The 23,850-nt window shown below is 41.3% G+C and overlaps 2 protein-coding genes across 3 annotated transcripts in view; one reads left to right on the top strand and one right to left on the bottom strand.

Annotated features, from left to right (window-relative positions):
* Positions 1-16,789, bottom strand: part of LOC121862438 (protein NipSnap-like) — a 46,982-nt gene extending 30,193 nt beyond the window's left edge. For both annotated transcript variants that reach the window (XM_042360739.1, XM_042360738.1), the window contains exons 1-5: positions 16,645-16,789; positions 10,108-10,287; positions 7,817-7,991; positions 1,451-1,591; positions 894-1,020 (exon numbers count right to left, since the gene is read on the bottom strand). In XM_042360739.1, the coding sequence (XP_042216673.1) occupies positions 894-1,020; positions 1,451-1,591; positions 7,817-7,991; positions 10,108-10,287; positions 16,645-16,766 (745 nt within the window). In that variant the 5' untranslated portion in view covers positions 16,767-16,789. The remainder of the gene's footprint in view (positions 1-893; positions 1,021-1,450; positions 1,592-7,816; positions 7,992-10,107; positions 10,288-16,644) is intronic.
* Positions 16,790-17,176: 387 nt separating this feature from the next.
* Positions 17,177-21,478, top strand: LOC121862660. The gene is made up of 4 exons (XM_042360980.1): positions 17,177-17,338; positions 19,737-19,929; positions 20,379-20,543; positions 21,437-21,478. Exons 1-4 carry the CDS (start codon positions 17,196-17,198, stop codon positions 21,476-21,478), a joined length of 543 nt encoding a protein of 180 aa, XP_042216914.1. The 5' UTR covers positions 17,177-17,195.
* Positions 21,479-23,850: the final 2,372 nt, after the last annotated feature.

Raw genomic sequence — 23,850 nt, forward strand, 5'->3', positions numbered from 1 at the left:
TGGAAAAAAAAACTGTTCCATCCTCAGAATTTTCCAGGCATCGGGAAAAACTTTCCGAGAAAATTGCAATTCCGACTATAGGAGAGTTCCGGGTTTGAGGGATTCTGGCTAATGGATATATTACTTGTACTTCTTATTCTCTGCATATATATTACTTCTTCCTCTTGGATTGAGTCTATACTTCACATCAATAGAGTAATGTTGCTTTAATAACTCCTAAAACAATCATTTGAGGCACATCTCTACCTTTCCATCCGCTACTCTGTGATTCAATTCATCTCTAGCCGATCCTTTTACGGGTACACCCACTCCTACATGTCTGACACATAGCACTTCTTCTATTTTATGTCCATCTATATTAACAATCACATCACCATTCCCTACTTAGTTGCATTATTTTATTTTTACTTCAGTCTATATTTCAATCAACAACACAGCAACTCCTTTTGTCTGTACCATTTCGGATATTCCTCAGCCCTCAAGTCCCACTCCCCTCTACTTTGTCCTTCAGGTTTGTTTTACCAAAAATGGACATTCTAATACCTTTTAGTCATCATAGATAAAGTTAATCCCTTACCACTGTTTACATTCACACTAACACACCACTGTTATTTGCTCTTCTTTTTGCTAACACAGAACCAGAAGGGGAGGTTAGTTTACACTCAAAACATGCCCAATGGAATTAAATAAAAAAAGAAACACTTATGTAAGTAACTGCACCTCAAGTATCTCCAAACACCATTTCTGTCGAGTCACAACAAATACTGTATGTCAACAAAAAAATAAAAAAAAATATTGGCAAGACCAGAAAAAAGTCTAAACACACTATTAATGTGGAAAAAGCATCTTGTGTTGGCAAGACCAAATCCAGTACAGGTAGGTACAGTACTTACACCAGATGTGATGCACATTGTAGAGGCGGCCAACCTGTGAGAAGAACCCCCCAAAAGCCTCATTGTTTGCCTGGCGAAAATGAATGGCTCTCGACCAGTTGTTTCCCCACTCTATCATGGTGCCTGGCTGCCAGGTGGAGAGATGGGAGAGAAAGGAAGGGGAAAATGTATTTAATCAAAAATTTTAAAAGTGAAATTTTTTTTAGCTAAAATTACAGCTGAGAAGGTATTGAGATATGAGTAGAAAGAATACTGTGATGACAAGTTGGGATATTTGATTAGTGGAAATGAGTAACAAGTACAGGGCATCAAGGGTTGACACTCATTATTAATAACAAAAACCTAAAGAGCTAATTCATATGTATAAAAGTTTGGAAGCATAAAAAAAGGAACATTTAGCTTGAAAAAAAAAAGAAGACAAATCTGAAGAAGATTAACTATCCTAGCTCATTAACCACACAAACACTAACTTAACCCAACTCTCCCAGATGGCATTAGGATGCTTAATCATCAGGTGAAATAAGCTGGGAGAGAGGAGGCTCAAGTGACCACCTAACCTTGAGGAAATATGATCTGATCTCATAGATGTTTCCCCCCTCGCGTGGAGAGACCGGTGGCCAGAAGCTGAAGGGTAGCAGGAACTGATTCGAGCGTTGCCGTAAAAATGGATTTCTATCCTGTATCAGTTTTGACAAGTCCTGGGGGAGACAAAATCTATTAAAAAAAAAAGAGTAAATTCTTAACTATTTTAACTATTCATATTAACTCTAATCTTTCTGCAATTACACTTTAGGCTTAATGTTTTCTATTTTGTTATCATTGGAGTCAGTCAGTCATTTTGCATCACGTAAAAATTGCCCCATGATGATTTCCCAAAGTTAAAAAGTAATTGAAAACTTTACTTGTTCAAAAAAAATTTAGTGCCCTCCTTGAGCATATTAAAATAGGTTTGCTTAATATCCATGTGATCTGGAACAAAATGGTCATGTTAATGAGTTTTTAAGGGAGTTCAGCTTGGATATTCTCTGTGTAACTGGAACATGTTTGTATGTATCAGACATCAACATTATTCATAGTGCTCTTCCCAAGACACAGTCTCTTGTTCATGTTCCCAGACCTGCTGCAGGTGGTGGAGTGGTGCTGTTCATGTTCCCAGACCTGCTGCAGGTGGTGGAGTGGTGCTGTTCATGTTCCCAGACCTGCTGCAGGTGGTGGAGTGGTGCTGTTCATGTTCCCAGACCTGCTGCAGGTGGTGGAGTGCTGTTCATGTTCCCCAGACCTGCTGCAGGTGGTGAGTAGTGCTGTTCATGTTCCCAGACCTGCTGCAGGTGGTGGAGTAGTGCTGTTCATGTTCCCAGACCTGCTGCAGGTGGTGGAGTGGTGCTGTTCATGACCTGCAGGTGGTCATGTTCCCAGACCTGCTGCAGGTGTGGAGTGTGCTGTTCATGTTCCCAGACCTGCTGCAGGTGGTGGGAGTGGTGCTGTTCATGTTCCCAGACCTGCTGCAGGTGGTGGAGTGGTGCTGTTCATGTTCCCAGACCTGCTGCAGGTGGTGGAGTGGTGCTGTTCATGTTCCCAGACCTGCTGCAGGTGGTGGAGTGGTGCTGTTCATGTTCCCAGACCTGCTGCAGGTGGTGGAGTGGTGCTGTTCATGTTCCCAGACCTGCTGCAGGTGGTGGAGTGGTGCTGTTCATGTTCCCAGACCTGCTGCAGGTGGTGGAGTGGTGCTGTTCATGTTCCCAGACCTGCTGCAGGTGGTGGAGTGGTGCTGTTCATGTTCCCAGACCTGCTGCAGGTGGTGGAGTGGTGCTGTTCATGTTCCCAGACCTGCTGCAGGTGGTGGAGTGGCACTGATCTGTTCTGTGGTCTTGCTCAACATTAGACTGATTAGTAGTGACTCTTGTTTTTACCTCTTTTGAATTTATGGAGGAATCGTTGTCAGGCTATTCTTCGTAGGGCCAAGCGGAATTTTATAAAAAGAAAAGACAGCTGACCTGACTAACTCTACTTCTAGCAAATCTGTCAAGTCCTTAACCAAAAACATCTGTAATAACTTCTTCCCTCTTTTCCTCCTCTTCCAACCTGATAACTTTAAACTCTACAGCCAACTCTCCCCCTGATAAAGCCAATCTCTTTGGCACCTTATTCTCCTCTAACTCCACCTTAGACCATTCCAACTCTATCCCTCCTACTCCACCCATAAGGTTGCTGGTGTGTTATCCAAGTTGGATGTGAGTAAGGCACATGGACCGGACGGAATACCCCCTCGTGTTCTGAGAGTGTGCGCTAAAACTCTAGCCCGTGCTTGCTCGCTTCTTTCGCCTTTGACTCAAAACCCAAACTTTTCCCTCTTCTTGGAAGCATGCCTTGGTTCAGCCCATCCCGAAGAAGGGTGACCTTGTAATCCCTCTAACTATCGCCCCATTGCCCTACCTTCATCCCTCTCTAAGATTTTCAAAACTATCTTAAACTTTCGTTTTCTCCGTCACCTTGAACGCCTTTCTCTTTTGTCGGATCACCAGTATGGCTTTCACCAGGCGAGATCTATTGGTGATCTGCTCTCCGACTGCACCCATCATTGGTCATCTTCTCTTAGGTATTATGGGGAAACTTTTGTCGTGGCCCTCGACATCTCCAAATCATCTGACAGGATATAGCACAAGTCTTTGCTTTCTAAACTTCCCTCTTATGGTTTCTCTCCCCCACTTTGTTCTCTAATTCTAACTTCCTTGAAAACCGATTCATGGCAGTTGTTGTCGAGGGATCAATCTCTCGCTCTTTCTCTACCAGTAGTAGCGTCCCACAGGGTTCTGTTCTTCCACCTACTCTCTTCTTTCTTTTTATCAATGATTTACTTCACACTACGACTAATTCTATCCATTCCTACACTGATGATTCTACTCTTCACTCTTCTTCACATTTTCCTCTTCTCCCTAATTCTCAAACTAGATCTGTTTCTAGAGCTGATATAATTTCATCTATCAATACAGATCTGTGCAGCATCTCTGAAGGGGGAGGTAGAAACTTAGTTAAATTCAATTGTGGTAAAACTCACTATTTACCAATTGCACTTTCCAAATTAGATGATCTCCCACCAATCACATTTCAGGATGCAATCATTCTGACAAGTTCTAAAGTAGATATGCTAGGCCTCGCCATTTCCTCCAATATGACCTGGAAATCACACATCCACAACATTGCTAAAGCTGCCTCCCGAAAGTTGGGAATGCTGTAAAGATGCCGTAGCTACTTCACTCCTGAGCAGTTGCTTCAAGTTTATAAGGGATTCATTCGTCCTAACTTGGAGTACTGCTCTCATATCTGGGGTGGCTCTTCTTCTGTCCAACTGTTAGATAGGGTGGAATCAAAGGCATTTAATTTTATTAACTCTCCTCCTTAGTTGATAATCTCTCTTCCCTTTCTCTTCGCCACAATGTTGCTTCACTCTCTCTTTTACAGGTACTTTAACAGGCAAAGTTTGGTGGATTTGGCATCCTGTGTACTGCCGACAAGGCCGTGGGCTCGTAACACACGTCTTGCCCGAGGTGCCCACCGTTTCTCTGTGGATGTCGGTCACACTAGAATAACAGCCAAACTGTAGAATGCTCTACCTTCTTCTGTGTTTCCATACTCATACAATATGTCTCATTCAAAAAACTGGTTTTCCGGCATCTTCGTGGTGTAGATTAATACAGGTACACCAACTATTTTCCGGCACCCTTGGTTCCAAAGCCTTGCTGAATTATCCGTTTTGCCGGACCAACCGAGGTCAGGTAATAATAAGTCAACAATACACCTCTGACCCACTACTTATACACCTCCTGTGTCCCTAAAGCACCATGGACTGCTAAAAACTTAAATAAAACAAATATTAAATGCAAATTAAATGTGAAAAAAAAAAACATAATTTTGAGCAACAATACTGTACACACACTGTACTCAAATGTACTACACTAGACTAAAATGTTCATCCATTGTGCAAACTATGTGATATTTATACCCCAATTAATCACTATCTTACAAGGATTCCAGTACTGTGAGTTATGCTCTGTTAAGTCTAGTCAGCTATATTTTATAAGATAAAAAGTTTAAGCCTAAAACTACCTTCACCCAGTCTGGGAGGGAAGTTAAGTGCCCTCTCATAATTTTGTCCGGACTACAGGAGGTGCTGGACCATCAGTTCCCGGATAATCTGTGGTGTACCGGTATAATCTTTTTACTTTCTATTTTAAATTTCTTTTTACTCATATTTCCCCCAGGCCCCGTTGTGGGTCGATGACCTGTGCCCAGGTGGGCTATTCACCGTGTAAATATTAATATAAAAAAAATTGTCTCATAGCTGGATGATCGTCATACTTGATTCCGTGTGACAGCAATGTAGTAGTAGTGTGTGTGTGTGTGTGTGTGTGTGTGGATGGATGGTTATTGTGTGTGTGTGTGTGTGTGTGTGTGTGTGTGTGTGTGTGTGTGTGAAGTTGGTTGGTGTGTGAAGTTGGTTGGTGTGTGAAGTTGGTTGGTGTGGGTGATGTGGAGTAAGGGAGGTGTTGGAGAGTGTGTGGGGGTGATGTAGGGGTGGTGTAGCACAATGTGGGTGATGTGGGATGAGAGAGTTGGAGGATAGGTGGGTGAGGTGAACCTTTTTGGGGGGTGAGGGGCGGTTAGTTTTCTCCCCTTCCTCACTCTAGTGTGGCTAATTGTGTTAGGGAGATGAATTTGATACCATAATGATCCTTAATAAATTCTCTACAAGACGTTAACACTAAGATATTCTTAAACAGAACTCTCCAATAGCCGGAATTGAAATTTGCTAGGAATTTTTCCGGAAATTTATCTGAATTCCGGGTTTGGGAACAAATTCCATGGTTGAAAATCAGGAGCACTTTCTGTGAATTCCAAGAAAAATTCTGAAAAAAATTGCATCATGCTCCAACACATCCCTACATGCAGGCACTTGGGTGGCCCAGCTGCTTGGATCAGTTAGTTCACATCCTGGTGCCATTGTAGAAGCTTGTTCCCTCACTAGCTGCTGTTTGTGTACAATTTGTGTTGTTCAGTTCTGTACATTATTGTACCAGAACAAAGTCAGCCAAGAATACAGAGTTAAAACAGCGCTTTTAAGAGACAAAAGACCAGCTATTATTATCATCATCAATAATGGTCATATTCTTTCCAGTCAAAGCTTTTAGCAATTATGAATTCATAGATTCTCACACTATACCAGCAGGCCAGCTAGAGTAATTCATAGCCAAGTGAGAGAGGATCACAAGAAAAACTACACAACATTTAATACAAGTTACAATAACAGTTGCAACTAAATCTCATACAGTCGTCCCTCATCTTACGCCCGGACTACATTCTGTAAAGCCCAAAAACACGGAGCAAAAGTTACCCTGAGAATCTCTTAAATCACCCATAAAGTACATGGTTATATGTACCTGTCAATAGGGCATCTGGTCACTCAGCTGGTTAGGCCTACTTCAGTTTAAATGTGCATCACACAGTGTGCCAAATTTTAGAAAATAATTATCATAAGGTCAAAAATATAGAGAATGAAATTAATCGTCAAGTGTGTAGAAGCAAGCATTGAGGGAGGGAGGTAGAGAGCTATAGCTGGCGTTTCTTCACTCACTGCCCAGCTATCACCATCTCCAGCTAAATGGAAATGCAGTATTTTTTTTCTGTTATCGTTTTTTTTATTCCTCTCATTTACTGGTACAGTATATATTATTTTATGTACAAGGAATAAGTTCTTACACACACATACCTCCCACACTTCCAGCTCACAACACAGTGCAGGCAATCACCCAGCTCAGCCGACTCACAGATGCGTGGCGGCTGCCGTGGTGGGTCAGTATGCCGTGACGTCACATCGTGCATTTAAAGCCCAGTAACCCCCCACCTCATAACACATTTACTTCCCACATGTGCTCTTTATTTTTGTTATTTTAAAGTTTTATATTACATTTCCTTCCCATAATTCTAAGCCACATTAGAATAATGTTGTGATTTTTTTCACAATTTTTATAGTTTCATACAAGGTGGCTGGGCTGGCTAGTCGGCCACGTAGTTTATAGCCAAAGCCCTGGCTAGAACCGCCTCCATACACGTTCACTTCTCACACATATACGCCCATGCTCTTAATTTTTCTTATTCTATAATTTTATATTATATTTTCTTTACTTCTAAGCCACATCATTTATATAAAGTTGAATAATTGTTAAAGACGTCTGTTTTTCTGTGACGTGCGCCAGGAGTCAGCTGTGGCCTGCAAGAGATGGTAATACATGGTGACATTTTTATATACTGTATAATGAAATTATAAAAGTAGTGGAAAAATAATTTATATACTCTAATATGACTTGGAAATAAAGAAAATATAATATAAAACTATAAAATAATAAATATGAAGATCACGGGTGTGTATTCTGTGTGTGAGGTGATCATAAGTGTGGAAGCAGTGGGCAGTTTGTCAAGAGTGCATCTGGCGACCCAGATGGTTAGGCCAATTTCAGTTTAAATCCACACCACCCAATAACCTCTGCTGTAGGTTTACTTTATCCTCTTTGTCAATGATTGTCAGGTTAATTTCAGCAGAGAATATTTAGATAAAATAATGAAACCATAAAAAAAGCAAAATTTATACAGGATAGTGCACACACTGGATCACAGCTGAGCTGGGATGTGCTGCCTCTGCTGACCAACCACTTAGCAATTGTTGCTTAGGGTCAGTTGGCAGAGGCACACAACCCAAACCCTCACCCCTGCTAAGTATACTTCGGCAACTGAGGCCGAAAAAGGTGTGGGTGGAAGTATCTCACGCAGCCATACGTTCCCACCTTCGCCGAGTCTTTTTTCCCCTAAAGGTAAATGCGCGTAAGATGCAACACGACTGTAATATAAACATGTATAAAACCACTACTCACTGGGTCTGTAGCATACATGTCATTAGCAGCATCTATAGCACCATAACCTCCAGCGTACTTCCATAGGTGAAGACACTGGTCCTGGTCCCCCACCCCAACAGTCCATGACCCTTGCAGTTCTGGGTGATAGGCCTTGTCTGCAAACTTGTCAGTAACACCTTTTACATACTCTTCACTAAAAGGAAAAAAAAATATTAATTAAAATCAACAATATTTAGAACAAAGTCTACAATCGCCTCTACTATATGAACATTTATTCTTGTATCCAGTGACAAGGAATACTTACTCACTGTATATAAACATTGTGCTTACTATCATTTCTATAATTTTTTTTGTTAAAGATGCAACACTAACATTTCAACATTCAATAATTTATTACACGGCCCACTTGTGGTGTTGATTTGTGTTGTTGTGACTTTTTATTTGTGTATTGAGACAAAACTCTCAAATATTTTCTGATAATCAACATCCAAATAAAGGAAACAAGAGAGACCAAGATTTGCTCATCAGGTGCATTAGTGATGTCAACCCATCAACCAAGCAGGAAAGGTTTTCACAGAGCTGAATTACAGTACAGTGCGCCCGGATAATTTGCGGATTTTTATTTCACGGTCCTCTATTATTCACGGATGACACCCTGAATGTACCCAAGAATGTCTGCGGGTAGTTTTAAAGTTGCCGGCATTTTCGCAGCCAGAACAGGGAGTCATTTGTTGTAGACACAGTAAATTTCTTTACCTGTATATACCCTGAGGCTATATGCTGATGGACTTTATTGCATAATTCGTAATATTTACTGTATCTTGTAGGCCGCCATCCAAATGTACAGGTGTGCTTTTTGCCTCCAAATCCAACCCCTTGACCAAGAGATCATAGCCAATGTAAAGTTGATATTTTATAAACAAGTGCATGACCGACCGGTTAAGGAGGCAGACTGACACACAGGATGAAATGAGAGAGATAGAAAGGGAAAGTGGTAGCGAGGCACACGACGCACCCTTACCCTCCCCCCACCCTCTCTCTTGGATGAACAGGCAGAAGCTGTGACTGTCGAGGCCTTTTGGAAAAAATTCAATATTTGTGAGGCAGACAATTATCTGGTGTCAGCCTGGAACCAGATAACGAAAGCAACAGTTCACCACGCCTGGATTCCGTTACTCCCTCATCTTGCCAAGTCACAGGATAGCCGCCAGTGACGGGAAGATCTCTTACGGGTGACAGTTCAGTCAGTCCAAAGTATCTCGGCCCCTGGCTTCAACAGCATGAACGAGGACCAAATTAACGGACTTTCAGGCACAGATAAGGCTACAGAAAGCAATGAGGAGATGCTGGGAGAAGAAAATCAAGTTCAGCAAGAAACGCCCCCACAAATAGTGCAACAACCGACGGAGCCAACAACTCGTGATCTGTCCATGTTCCTAGGCATGTGTGACAACCTCGAAGAGCAGATGTCTTTGGTCGAGCCAAACTACGATGCCCGTGAGATGATGATGTGTTTGCTTAATAAAATACGAGGTCACTACCAAGAAAATTATAACAAGAAAGTAAATGACAACAAACAAGATCTGATCACTCGTTATTTGAGCCGCAAACAAGAAGAAAATAGGCAAGTGATTGAAGCAATTGAACGTGTAGAGGTGGAAGATGAAGGGGAAGAAGATCGTCTCAACCTAGCTAGCCTGCCGGAGGACTTTTATTTTGAAGGCTTTGATCTAGTGGTGGTGGCGGAGGCAGTGGTGGAGGAGGGGGGGGGGGCAACGGACATTATCCTTCCTTCCCCAGCTTCGGATACCAGCTTAGTGTACATTAAGCTCCTCAACTTTAATTTTAAAGTTGGTTTTCTATGTTTATGTTGATTAACTAATTATTCATTCTCTTTCAGCAATAAAATATAAGTTATATGTGGGTAAAATAGGAAAAATTGAGACTTTGGCTGGCCCCTCAGTACCAATTAGGCTTTTCCCATTGGATTAAGCCCTCTGGTTTAGCGAGGTTTTTTCGGCAACAAATAGTCGCCAAACTGGAGAGTTTACTGTATACTGTATATAATTTTCTGGTATCAGCCAAACAAAATATTACAAGTGGCATCTCCTTAGTGAAGGGGTTAAGAAATATTGCAGGGTCTAGGAGAGTTCACCTTACATAAGGCTGTGTTCTGTAGACATTGAAACACAACACACATTATTACATAAGGTTCACTGATGACCTCTGACCCTGAACTTTTGTCTGACATTGACCGAAAATCTACTATCTAGAGCTATTCTAGAGAGAAAAAACTATAAAACACTCACTAGTTTTTGAGGTATTGTTCACCAGTGCCAGGTTTGAGGTTATGGGTCTGTAATTCAAATATGACCTCTTTGTCAGACAACATGCGGGAGTGTGATTCTTTGGTGGGCTCGATTTTCCGAACCAAAAGCTTGTTCAGCCAACTGTCCTTTTGACTGGTACATCCTGTTGTTGACACACATCTGCAAGGAAAAGATCAGTTACAACTTCAAAACATTCTCAAACAAGTGCAAATAAATATGATAAAAACAAGCTACGGGTTAACTACATTATACACAATTAATCAATCAACCATTTCATTACTAGAATAATCCAGAATAGTTTATCTAAAAGTTTGGTTAAATAAATATATTAAAAAAACTGAAAATCTATATATGAGCGTGAATGAAGCTGTCACAGTGAGGACTGGTACATTTTCACGGAGCTGTGGGGGATAAGTGGGTCTCAGGACCTGAAGATATCTTGTATAAAGACAAAAACTCAGGTATTTTTGAGGCACGAGGCTGTTAGAAAAAAAAAACGTACAAACTTTTATTCTCAACATCTGTTCTAACTGTGATACAGAAATGAATTTGGTACAATTGTATATGTGGAGATGGTGTTCCTGATTACATTTTTTTCACCTGAGATACATACAGTATTGTATATGAAGGGTACAGGTATTAATGGTAATTTATGAGGACACCGCTGCCACCAGAAGGAGCTGTTCAATTTCATTCATTTTTCCAAACATTCTTATCATTATAGTAAATGTTTTATAAGAGGTGACAACTTTTTATTTTAATTATAAGTCCTGTATGTATATTTTTCATTTAGTTCTCTCCATCTATGATCATAAATCAGCTGTAGTGAGCGGGGCATGAAGGATTGAGGGAAATTGTGGAGTAAAACACAGTGAAAAAATGATCACGACCCTAAAATGATGTCTACAGGCTTTGTACACGAAGAAATGAATTAATTACCATAAATAAACCTCCAGAAAATCTGACAAGTCATCACACATCGTCTCTTTGTTGATACCCGAGTCAATAAAATCAGTTCTAATTACCGTATTTGCCGGCATATAAGACGCACCCCTAATTTACAAGGATATTTTGTGGATTTTTTTAGTGTTTCATCATACACTTATTGAAAGTGACTTTAAAGTGGTTTTGTGGGGGAAAGCATATGATTTTGTGCATGTAAATACAATATATACTGGAATCAAGTAGGAAATTATATGCAGTATAGTCACATTACACTAACCCAACTCTACCTCTGATCAGAGCAGCTGTGTGGCTTGTTTATATTTTGGTCAAGAGAATTACCGACAGGATGTGAAACTCGTATTTTTGTCTGTGATGTTTTGTGTTGCCGCGATCTACCACCAGGGTGTAGCACCATCTCTATTGTTTTGGCGTCATCGACTCATTGCAAATGGCTGACTGGCGGCTGAACTTTGTTAACATTTCTTTAATCTTTCTAGGGGCATTTTTCATTTAGATAATAAACAAATGTTTCTTAAAGGTAATACAGTCATTAAATAATGTAAGACATGTATCTGGGATGGGTTACATATGCTGGGGAAGGAGGTACAGTGAGACGTTGTGAGCTTCCCTCTGCTGTTAAGCCATTATTTACGTCTTAGGCAAATTTGTCGCAAGTTTGTGATAATAGATTGTGATAATTTGGCTTTTTTTCAGTATTCTATTACTTGTAATATTATTAGTTACACAATTTTTGTGCTTAGTGGACTACTGCTCATCCCAGACCCCCTAGCTAGGCACCTACAGCGCTCAGCCTCCCATCCATAATACGGGCGCAGGGTAATGCACATCAACCTCTCCTCCGACATTGTCCCACCTCCTTCCATTACCCTAGGTCCGAACACACTCCAGGTTGTAGATTCCGAAGCTCCTCGGCGTCACCATAGACAACAAACTAAATTGGAAACCACACGTCAGTGAAGTTGTCAAATCCTCCAGTTTCCGTCTCCACCTCCTCCGCCGACTCAAGTCCCTCGGAGTTCCCGCACACGAGCTCCTCAGTGTATACACAACATTCATACTTCCCAAGCTCACCTATGCCTCCCCCACCTGGTCTTCCTCCCTAAATGCCACACAACGTAAACACCTAGAAAAAGTGCAAAAGAGGGCATGCAAGATTATTCTCTCCCCTTCCTACTCCACATATCAAGAAGCGCTCAACACACTGACCCTTTCGACTCTCACTGACCATCACCACGGCCTCATCTGCAAATTTGGTAAGAAGCTTCTACACCACCCCCGACACCGGCCCCTACTACCACCTGAGATCCCCTGTCCGAGAATTGCTGTTCGACACCACAACCGCATCCAGCCCATACGTGCACGAACTGATCGCTATAAGAACAGCCCAATCCCAACCATTGTAAAAATTATCAATAACATGTAATAAATCAGTGTATTCACTCCCAGTAAACACTGCTCCCTACACTGTCACTATGTTGAAATGAACTGTAGTTTGAGCTGATCCCCATCTAAGTTACTATATGTCTTATTTGTGTCACTTATGTCACTTGTATATTATTTGTAATTCGTAACCCATTCCCCAAATATGTAACTGTATATTTTCAGCCTTCTGGCTGCCAAGCAATTTAATTATTATTATTATGCATCTTATATGCCGGCAAATACGGTAAGTTACATACAAAATAATCCTGAATAATTTATCTAAAACTTGATTAAATAAAGATATTTAAAAAAACAAAAAATATATGATACAGGTGAGAACGGAGCCGTGGGACTTTCCACTCTTCATACGGGGAAAGTTTTCCAGAGACTAACGACACATTTAGCACAGAGCTGTATTTATTTACACAAACACCACTGTACACGTACAATATATTGTTAATACTGTAAACATAATAATCTATACTACAGAAGCTAGCGAGGGAACAGCTTTGAAAATGGCAACAGAATATGAACTAAGCAATCCAAGCAGCTGGGCCACCCAAGTGCCCGGCACGTGGGGATGTGTTGGAACATGATGCAATCTTTTAGAACTCTCTAAAAATTTATTCCGAGGCCTGGAACGGAAAGATTTAGAGAGATTTTCTTGAAATTTTCTCCGGCCAACGGAGGTACAGTATTACTTTTATACTGTATATTTAAATCCAATTTGACATCATATGGGCATACTTCTTACACGACATGACCGCGTCACCAGTTGCTAACTCACCACATCGATAACTGTTGAGAGTTCCGTATTACAGTATTTACTAATTATTTAAATAATTAATTTCATTGAATGATATACGGTATAGCTTCTCAGGTGACTCAGGTTCACAGATTTAGTAAACCAATTGAAGATCCAAAAAACTCTCTCAATCTCTCTCTCTCTCTCTCTCTCTCTGTTCATCCAAAATAAATTCAGCAACCAAATGTATGGTTATTTCTATCCATAAAATGATTATTATTTTTCAGATTATCTTAAAAATATGAATACTTTGCCCAAGGATTTGAATAAGAATGAAAATGTACTGTACAGTAATACCCCGCTTAACGCGGTATCGCTTAGCGCGTTTTACCGTATACGCGGTGCCTCGCCAGAGCCGAACTTTCACTCAACGCGGGTTTTTTCCACGTATACGCGGTGAGTGTCCGGCTCGAGACGCTATTTTTAGATTCCCCCCACCCGCCTGCCTGCCTGCTCTCGCCTCTCCCTCCTCCTCCCTCCCTCCCGCCTCCCTCCACCTGGGCAAGCCGCACTGTAAGGTTGCGCAGTGTGTGTCTTCTACTAACGTAAGTGTTACACCTAACTTTTAGTTTTCCTAACCTAACCATTATTTTTCCTAACCTAACCTCTTCTATATTACTTGTTTGTTCATACCATCATAAAGTTAAGATAAAATTTTTACTACAACATAGTTGTGTGTCGTCAAAAAGTGGAGTTTGGGGGTGGGGTCGGGCCAGTTTCTATTGGAATTAATCCCATATGTTCTGTTGTTCACTTAGCGCGGTTTTCACTTAACACGGTACCCTGTGGGTTTTATTGACCGCGTTAAGCGGGGTACTACTGTACTTGGATTTCTAATGGTACAGTGCGCCCGGATAATTCGCGGATTTTTATTTCACAGTCCTCTATTATTCGCAGATGACACCCTGGATGTACCCAAGAATGTCTGTGGGTAGTTTTAAAGTTGCTGGCATTTTTGTGGCCGGGACACAGAGCTATTCGTTCTAGAGACAGGAATTTCCTTTATCTGTATTATATATATGTATGTGTGTAGACACACACAAAACACATACAAATACTGTAAATAATATTGTAATGGGAAAATTCTTACAAATAATCAGAAACAAGTTTATTAAAATGTGAGTCTCCCCTCAAGTCTACTCTGTGCTTTATTAATAACAAAGCATGGAGTAGACTTGAGGGGAGACTGTCACATTTTAATAAACTTGTTTCTGATTATTTGTAAGAATTTTCCCATTACAATATTATTTACAGTATTTGTATGTGTTGTGTACATCTACACACACACACATACCTGTGTACAATACAAGTTAAGGAAATAATTGTCCTCAGGGCAAACACACAAAGGGAATACAGCTCCTCCCCGACTTATGACCTACGGTACTTGACTTACGACCACCCGCACTTACAACCTGCCTCAGTCGTACCAAAATTTTGTCAAATTACGTATTTTCGTGTCCAAACATCAATGATTGCGCTGTGTACTGACAAAAAAAAATGTAATTCACTTTAAAATGGCTGGCAAGCTTAAAAGTGAGAGTTTTGTGGTGCTGAGAAGAAAAAGAGACACCCATTTTAGATTTTCTATGTATTATTTAAGCATTTTCGACTTACGACCTGGATTTGGGTCCCTAACCCCATCATAAGTCGGGGAGAAGCTGTAGACATTTCTTTGTACACAAGTAAAAATGTACCCCCCCCCCCCATTTGGTCAGCAAATGTTATTCTTGGATTTGGCGATTCGTGGCCATTTTGAGAACCTAACCCCACGAATTTGATGGGCCTGTATTCCAATACGAATACCCTGAAGTCCTGTACAGTATATTTGAATTCATTCAAAGACGAACACTCTCCATCCTTGCATGTAGTGGATGTCTGTTGGTCATCTGATCATCACAATCATTTACAAATCTGTCCACTAGATTAGTTCAGTACAGCATGACATTATCATCGGTGTGTGGCATCAACCATCATAGTAATAATAGTAGAGTAGTATATACTGTACAGGAAACTACAGTAGATTAATGCTAGAAGACATGATGAAGTGTTTCTGCTCACATATAGTTAGGATACAGACCTATCTGGCAAGTATCTGAGGCGGGGGATGACCTGCACTTCTCTTCCTGTAAACTCTGTAGCTGTCCCAACCCTTCAACACCATTGTCTTGACTATCCCACTGTCAGGGACCTCCTACTACAGGGAGGGTCACTAACCACTGTGTCACCACCTACTTATTTGTAATAATTTAGATTTAATTCTTGTACACTACCCACACTTTAGTGGGTGTTAACTCCCATTGGCCTTAAATCATATCAATATTGTCACCGTATCACAAGTCACAGCGAGACACGAGTACCAATGTGTCAGTGTCTGAGAGCATGGTCTTGTGACTAGGCTTGTCGCCCCCTGAGGTGTAATAAATGAATTAAATAAATAAAAAGCCCAACATGACCAAACACACGCTCACAAGCAGGAGATGCAGGTATAGGGGTGTTAAGCTTGAAAGATAAGTCACATAATGATGAGAAACACTTCAGTAGCTCCATTCCAGCAGCTATAAAGGTCCTTCAGCTGTGGATGACTGTTGCCTCCGTAGTGACCGAGTCTGACTAACACGACCTGTGAACTGTCCCTCTACTTGGGGGTCTGGCTGTGGATGTCACTTCGATTCTAACTGACGAGTGGATGAATTTTTTGCACCATGTAACATCTGGCAGGTGCCAGGAGAATGGTGTTTAGTTATTTAAGCAAAATTTTAAAATACACTCAGTCTCACATATATGTATCGATACTAAATTGCTTTACATAATTCCATCTTAGAAACTAGTAAGCAGTAATGGTACAAGGAACAATTACTTAACACACCTGCCACTGTACCTGTATCATGTAATCAACAATACCTGTAACTAATACACCTGTAATCACGTCATTCTTTCAGTTACAAGACTAAAATTATCATTGTTATTATTAGAGAATGATAGCAGTAACAAGTAGAGAGAATACTGGTGCCAAAAACTGCTGCTAAAATAGGAGTCAACACTACCCTACGGCCTTGGTATTAAATTATCCTCATCAACCTTTTACCACGCGGCTATTTCCTCCTTTTTGCCCCCTGGTAAAGAATGTCACTCCTCTACCTCACCATCACACCTAATAAAATAATAAAATAACCTTATAACTGAGGCAGACGACCACCCAACAGCTGATCACCGACAAGACGACTACTGTCCACACCAGGTAATAGAACGTCACTTAGAATCTATGTACAATAAACCAAACAACCCATACTTATAATTACTTAAATACAACCGATTAATTATACCTGACGTGTAGAAAATGTTGAATAGAAGGGGAAAACACAGCAGCTCTCTTTAACAACATCGCTCTGGTAGCCATGATGAGGATGACGTCACTCCCACACTGCCTCTGGCCCCTGGTTGTCATGGTAACCACCCCGACGCCGTGAACACTCGTCTACTATCACACTAACTTTTATCTTATTATATACCTCTTTTTACCTCTAATACCTCATGAGAGTGGATATATTTCATAATATTTAACCCTGGATGATAAGTGGAGTGTATATAGGGAACATATAGGTGGTGGGTAATATAACTATAGTGACAGAAAGCATTTGGTTAATTCCTGTGATGTGTTTAAGATATACAGGTAAATATAGTATACTAACATATATTAATAATGGATATGAAATATGACATATAAATATAATAGTAAGAAAAATGGAGTGAAAATGAAGAGTGAGAGTTAATAAGAGAATGTTGATAGGAAACAATTTGGAGTGAAGATCAGTGTCTTATATTAAAAATCACAGTGTATTATATTTGATGGACATATTTTAAAACATAATCAACCATGGATAATAAGAAGACCGAGACAAGGATAAAAGCAGGAGGGAAATATGAAGAAGGCGACAAAAAACAATCAGAGAATTTTTACACTCGAGTATATGATGATGCTATTGCTAAGAAGACGCCACTTGATAACACCATTATCGAGTAAGTATATAACACCTCGTAAATTATGAATATTGTTAATAAAAATTGAAGTTAATATGTTTAGTATCAAGTAGAGAACAAAATATGTACTGTGTGAAAGTGTCAAGTCAAGTTTTCATTCACACAATGTTTCACCCAATTCAGTTTATTATAGAATTTTATTTGCATTATGTAAAGTTATAAAATGACTTATAATACGTTTTTTATTACCTATGCTAATTAAATTACTTTATATTGTAAATTAGTCTTAGTATTTTGTAGAATAAATAATTGCGACTTGTAATCGAGGACATATTATTTTATCATAAGTACTGCATTGTGTTATCATCATTAACGGAGCTCAGAGATATTATGTCCTCATTACAAGATATTGTCTTCATCTACCACCCATTGTCTTGTTGTGTTGAGTTACAGTTTTTATGATAAGATACTGTAATGGTATAAACCAGGTATGGGGGTATTGTTGGGCAACCTTTCCTCAGTCATGGGCCGCATTATGATTTTTTCGGTTTACAATCAGTCTTTCCCCATTTTAAAACAAATCCATCATAATAATTTTTAGGTAAAGTGTTAATGTTTCTTGGCATTTAAGAGAAGATGAGTGAGGCAGTCTGTGAATACTGTATGTTAATTTTTCCTACAGTTACAGCATGAGGAACTACAATGAACCTGTAACCAGTATAATTTACATACTGTATTATTTAGAGTAATTAATTAATAACTTACAACCATGGATTTATAATTATGAACATTCAATATTCAATGACCTGTAATGGCCGGTTATAGTTGTCTTATCCGAGTGTTGCAGTATGATGCGACTCTCTCTCAGTAGTAGGTATTTCTTTAAACACTAGATAGATTGCTCATATGTGGTAATTGGATACTTTGCTTCACACCTGCAATGCGTCAAATATGTTGGATATTTAGTTGAGTAATATATATAGATAATGGCACCGCCAGTAAAGTGATTCATGGGTCAAAGGGATCATTTACCAGCCGGTTATTTATACACGTAATGTAAACACCACTGACTGTTGTCCAGCTTGACATTCTACAGAGGTAATTACTTCCTCCTTCGAGAACCTTCTAGAAGCTAGACTCATATATATCTCTCTACTGGCGAGTGCGGGAATTACTCTATACGGGCGTGGTATCCCCAAGCCCCTTAGCTAGTCTTTAAGCTGGACCCCATAGAGTAAAGATCTACGCCTGGACCACATCAGTACGAGCTCGCCTAACACAAGAGCCTGCCTCAGTTCTAGCGCGACTCACAATGAGAATTCTTCATTACTAGATCACGGGGCCAGGTTAATTTACTGTACAGTATTAGACAATTTGAAAATATCACACTGTACATATACAGTACACCAATCATGTGTATAATTTTCTCACTTTTATGGGAGACGTGAACGTCCAGATGGACATCAATTATTGACAGTCTTAGTCATCTTACTGATATCAACGGGACTCTAAATAACTACAAGCAAATTGCTTTTAAGTCGGACTGTACACTGACAAGTCCCACTCCTCACCGGCCTTACATATTACAGGTCTACAAAACAACCTATAGGCACATCTATTTATTTATTTAATATATATATATATATATATATATATATATATATATATATATATATATATATATATATATATATATATATATATATATTTATATACTGTATCCCCATGGAGACCTAATCAGACAAGAATAAATAGTTAGAACAGACAGCCAGGTAAGAAGAGTGAGGTACTATGATATACGGTAGGGGCGGATCCAGGAATATAAAAAAATGGGGACCAAGAAGTTGTGGGTGGAGGAACAGGTGAGCACAGCGCGTTCTTTTTTGTAGGGGGGGGGGCTCTGTAAGCCTCCCAGAAAAGTTTGTGAAATCTGACCAATATCATGGGTATTTTGAAGCTATTTTGAAGCCATGTACACTTGATATTAGGAGATATTATGAGGTCAATAGTAATTAGTTTTTACTATACAAAATGCCTGAGTACAATACTGTATTAAAGAAAAAAGATTGGGATTTTTTAGTGAAAAGAAGGAGTCCAGACCCCCAGGACCCCCCCCCGCCCCCCCTGGATCAGCCCTTGCAGTAGCATTGAGATAAATTGGGGTGACTTATGGCAAACTCACACTATACAGGCGTGGGTCACACTCCTCGCTCAACTACAGTCTGGTTACTGGTTATAACTCTTATAGCTGGGAGCGATACTTCGTGTGTTGTGGTACTGTTACGGTCAAGACGGATTTAGTCACTCCGTTGGGGACCACAACTTAACACGTAATGCTGGTTAGTTCACACATTAAGTCAGTTTAATGCACGAACGTTTAAGGAACCGGATCTTAAGCTATATAACATATGACCTCAGGATCTCTCTACCTCCACAGACAGATATGTGAGGTCGGGGGAGGTCGCGTGGAGAGCGTGGCGCGGGTGTACAGTACGGGGGGTGAAGGTGCGGCCTCACACCACACTGCCTACAACGCCGCCCTCACTACCATCCACCACCAGCGCCAGAGAGCACACAGCCGCTACGCCACTCTGGTCCACGACATACTGATACACGAGTCCGACCTTCAGGTACTGTGGGAGGGGCATGGGGGCATCTATAGTCCTTCAGGTACTGTGGGAGGGGCATGGGAGCATCTATAGTCCTTCAGGTACTGTGGGAGGGGCATGGGAGCATCTATAGTCCTTCAGGTACTGTGGGAGGGGCATGGGAGCATCTATAGTCCTTCAGGTACTGTGGGAGGGGCATGGGGGCATCTATAGTCCTTCAGGTACTGTGGGAGAGGCATGGGAGCATCTATAGCCCTTCAGGTACTGTGGGAGAGGCATGGGAGCATCTATAGTCCTTCAGGTACTGTGGGAGGGGCATGGGAGCATCTATAGTCCTTCAGGTACTGTGGGAGAGGCATGGGAGCATCTATAGTCCTTCAGGTACTGTGGGAGATTGTTCTGACAGGTGTTTATGAGCTGCTCTTAGTGTTACATCTTTATCTCAGTAACACCATCCCTACTCTCCCCAGGCTCAAGAGGCGCGAAGGGAAGATGGAGAGAAGCTCCTAAAGCGTCAGGAGGAGGAAGAAGACACGCAGGAGCAGGAAGTGGAACGTCTACAGCAGCTGATCCACACCACACGGAGGACTACTGCTGCCACCACCGCCAAGGTCGCCACTTACTCCACATACAAGGTTAGTGTCTCTCTCACTCTATGAGCCAAGGCCATACTTACTGTACAGCATCGGTTCCCGATGTGGGGACCAGGGAGCCCACGGCAATATTTCAGGGGTTTCTATTATATACTTCGCCTTGGCAGGGTAAAATTTGCTTTATTTCATTTCAATATGACTTTTTATTTTACTTATGTGTCATTCAATGAATGAATTCAAATGTTATAGCATTATCGTTTTACAGTTATTATTTTCATCGTTGTTTTTAATGGTTTTCGGGGAAAAATGAAGGGGGCTTATTGTGGATGTTCCTCAAGGGGGGAATGGAGTGACTGTCATAGGCTGTCCCATCTGAGGTTACAAGGTCAGTCATCTGTTTCTCTCCCTGTTTCAGGGTCCCAGTGTGTACAAGTTTTATTAAATATGGTTTATAATTAAGGTGTCGTGATAAGTTTTCTCCACTCGTGTATATTGTGTACTGTACTGTATGTGCAACAATTACTTTTACTTATACACATAGAGAGATCAACCATTCACAAGTGTTCCTCTTTAATAACAGACATATATCATGGCCCTTCATATAAAATTTCATAAGAAATACATATATATTCATAATTACCCGCATATTTTGATTCATACACACCTAGAGTATTTAACACACACACACACACACACACACACACACACACACACACACACACACACACACACACACACACACACACACACACACACACACACACACACACACACACACACACACACACACACACACACACACATACACACACACACACACACACACACACACACACACACACACACACACACACACACACACACACACACACATTACCTTCTCCTGTACACGGTGCCTCCAGGAGTACGTAGAGAAGTGTGGCCACATTCAACAGGGACAGCCACGGTCACGGGCGTGTGTGGCCCACTTCCAGTGACCTGCTGACACTGCGTCTTGAGCTACTACTGGTGAACCACGCCCTCCACCAGCTGCACCAAGCTCGTCGTCAGCTGCTGGTCTTCGTGCAGTCCGTGTCCTTACGTTGGGTCTTTGTTAAGTCCGTAGAAAGTCTTTATTTTAGGTTGGTCCGTAGTGGTTCGTAGATAGAGTCATAGCGGGTCTGAGGTTGGTTCGGGGATAGTTAAGTCTTAGTTAGGTCCTGGGTAAATGGGTTTTCAGGGTCATGGGTGGTCTCAGTCCCGCAGGTCTTTAGGGTCATGGGTGGTCTCAGGTCCTGGGTTCTTCAGGGTCATGGAGGGTCTCAGGTCCGCAGGTTCTTCAGGGCCAGGAGTGGTCTCAGGTCGCAGGTTCTTCAGGGCCAGGAGTGGTCTCAGGTCCGCAGGTTCTTCAGGGCCAGGAGTGGTCTCAGGTCCACGGGGGTCTTAATTAGTACCGTAGTAGTGTTTTGGGTCCGATTAGTTGTGAGTGATTAAGTTGATAACATTAATAAACAAACTGTAGTAATACAAGATGTTCCTGTTATTTTACGTATGTGTTTTCATGAATGATTGATGGCGGTGGTGACGGTGATATTATGATTGAAGTCTGACAAATAAATAAAGGATTACATAGTGGTATTGTCGTGGGAATAATAATGACGCCATTCTTCTTGTCTTCAGAGCGAGAAGGGGCGAGAGGTCAAGCACTCCTGCAGCTGTACCGGGAACGCTCAACTGGGTGGACCTCATCTCTGTGCCTGGGGAGATGGAGGCGCGGCTTGCTGCCCTCAGGGCAGCCTCCACACACACACACGCACCTCACACGCGTCCGTCTCGCCCTCGTTAACATCTACAGCGTGGCGAGGGCGTATCAGCGTTCTCTACCACCTCTAGGACCCCGCGCCGCCACTCCACCGTCTTGAAGAGACTACATAACTTCCTTTTAGACGCCATCACTGTCACTAACGCTGCACGTACTGCTGTCCAACCTGCTTCCCTCAGACCTAGTGCACCCAGCCATCAAGCCCAACAGGAGGAAACTACCTGGCAAACCTCCTGCACAAAGACAGTGCTAAAAGGATACTCCCACTAGTAAACACACAGGTAGGGTAAGTGCCAAGAAGACAAGGCAGCGGAGGGTGGCAAGTCCGGCCAGGATAGTGTCGGTCACAAGGGTAAAACTGGTGCTGTCGAAACTAACAAGACTGGAAGTAGAAGCTCTCCAGAAAATAATAAAACAAACACATCGTTGGGGGTGTAGTGCCGCCTGACAGTGATAAAACTCATCTCAACAACCAAGAAAAAAATGACGACTAGTAAGTGTTGACATAGTGTAACATCACCCCTCATAAGAACTACTAACACAGAAAACGCTAACAAGATATAGAAACAGGAAACGAACGCTAACTCTTCTAAATATTTATATCTGGTACTAATGGTAAAGAATGCATATACTGTGCTTTTGTAAGAGTTCAATCTATTTAGCTTCTTTTAGTACAAACTCACTGACACTGCATTACTATAGGCCGGTCAGCTTGATCACCAGTCTAAAATACTAGAGACCATTTATAAGAGATGCCATGGTGGAACATCTACTGCGAAACAACCTTGTACAGGACTTACGACATGGTCTTAAGCTTGGACGCCCCTGCTTGACACAGTTACCTTACTTCATCCTCTCTAATTGTATTAGCCTCTTGGGTGGTCGGTCATGTCGCTGTTACGCAGTTGACAAGTACTGAACATAGCCTTGACCAACACTGGCGTAATTACAGATACATTCAGGAGCCAGTACGTGCACATACTTGCCAACAGTGTGTAATAGAGACATGACCGACCGCGCAAGATTAACAAGCCGAGTAGTGGTAAAGAGGAAGAAATAAACATACATTATTGAGTTCAACCACAACTAAAAAGCTTCACATATTACTGCAACAAACATCTCCAGTTGGGCCAATTGAGTCCCTAAATTAATCTATGAAAAACATCTCTTTCGTCACTGAAAATTTTTAAAACAAAAAGTACATAATAAAATGTTGTTGAAAATATTATTTATATTATTATAATATATCCTCGTAAAAACTAAAAATGAGTAGTAAAGGCTACAAGAAAAAAAGGTCTACATTACTTTATCCTCTTGGGCGGTCGATCATATCTGTTACACTGTTGGCAGTACTGGGCATGCACCGGCTCCAAGATATTACCTGAACCCGCTCCAGTATTGGTCAATCTGGTCTTGAAAGAGCTCACACTCGGTGCCGTCCACTTTCTGGCAGATTGTTCCAAGTTCTAACTCTCTCTCTGAATTATGGACTTGTGGCTACTTCAATCTTGAGCTGTGACCCATCGTGGGGCGGACGTCCACCAGCTC

Source organism: Homarus americanus, unplaced genomic scaffold, assembly GCF_018991925.1.
Source record: "Homarus americanus isolate GMGI-L3 unplaced genomic scaffold, GMGI_Hamer_2.0 scaffold31037, whole genome shotgun sequence".
Taxonomy (NCBI): domain Eukaryota; kingdom Metazoa; phylum Arthropoda; class Malacostraca; order Decapoda; family Nephropidae; genus Homarus; species Homarus americanus.

What these genes read in the sequence shown, in the direction of transcription:
- LOC121862660 (XM_042360980.1), top strand. Translation starts at nt 17,196, where the DNA reads ATGGATAATAAGAAGACCGAGACAAGGATAAAAGCAGGAGGGAAATAT. An exon ending in CTTGATAACACCATTATCGA is followed by an intron (nt 17,339 to 19,736) that starts GTAAGTATATAA and finishes CTACCTCCACAG; the next exon opens with ACAGATATGTGAGGTCGGGG. An exon ending in TACACGAGTCCGACCTTCAG is followed by an intron (nt 19,930 to 20,378) that starts GTACTGTGGGAG and finishes TACTCTCCCCAG; the next exon opens with GCTCAAGAGGCGCGAAGGGA.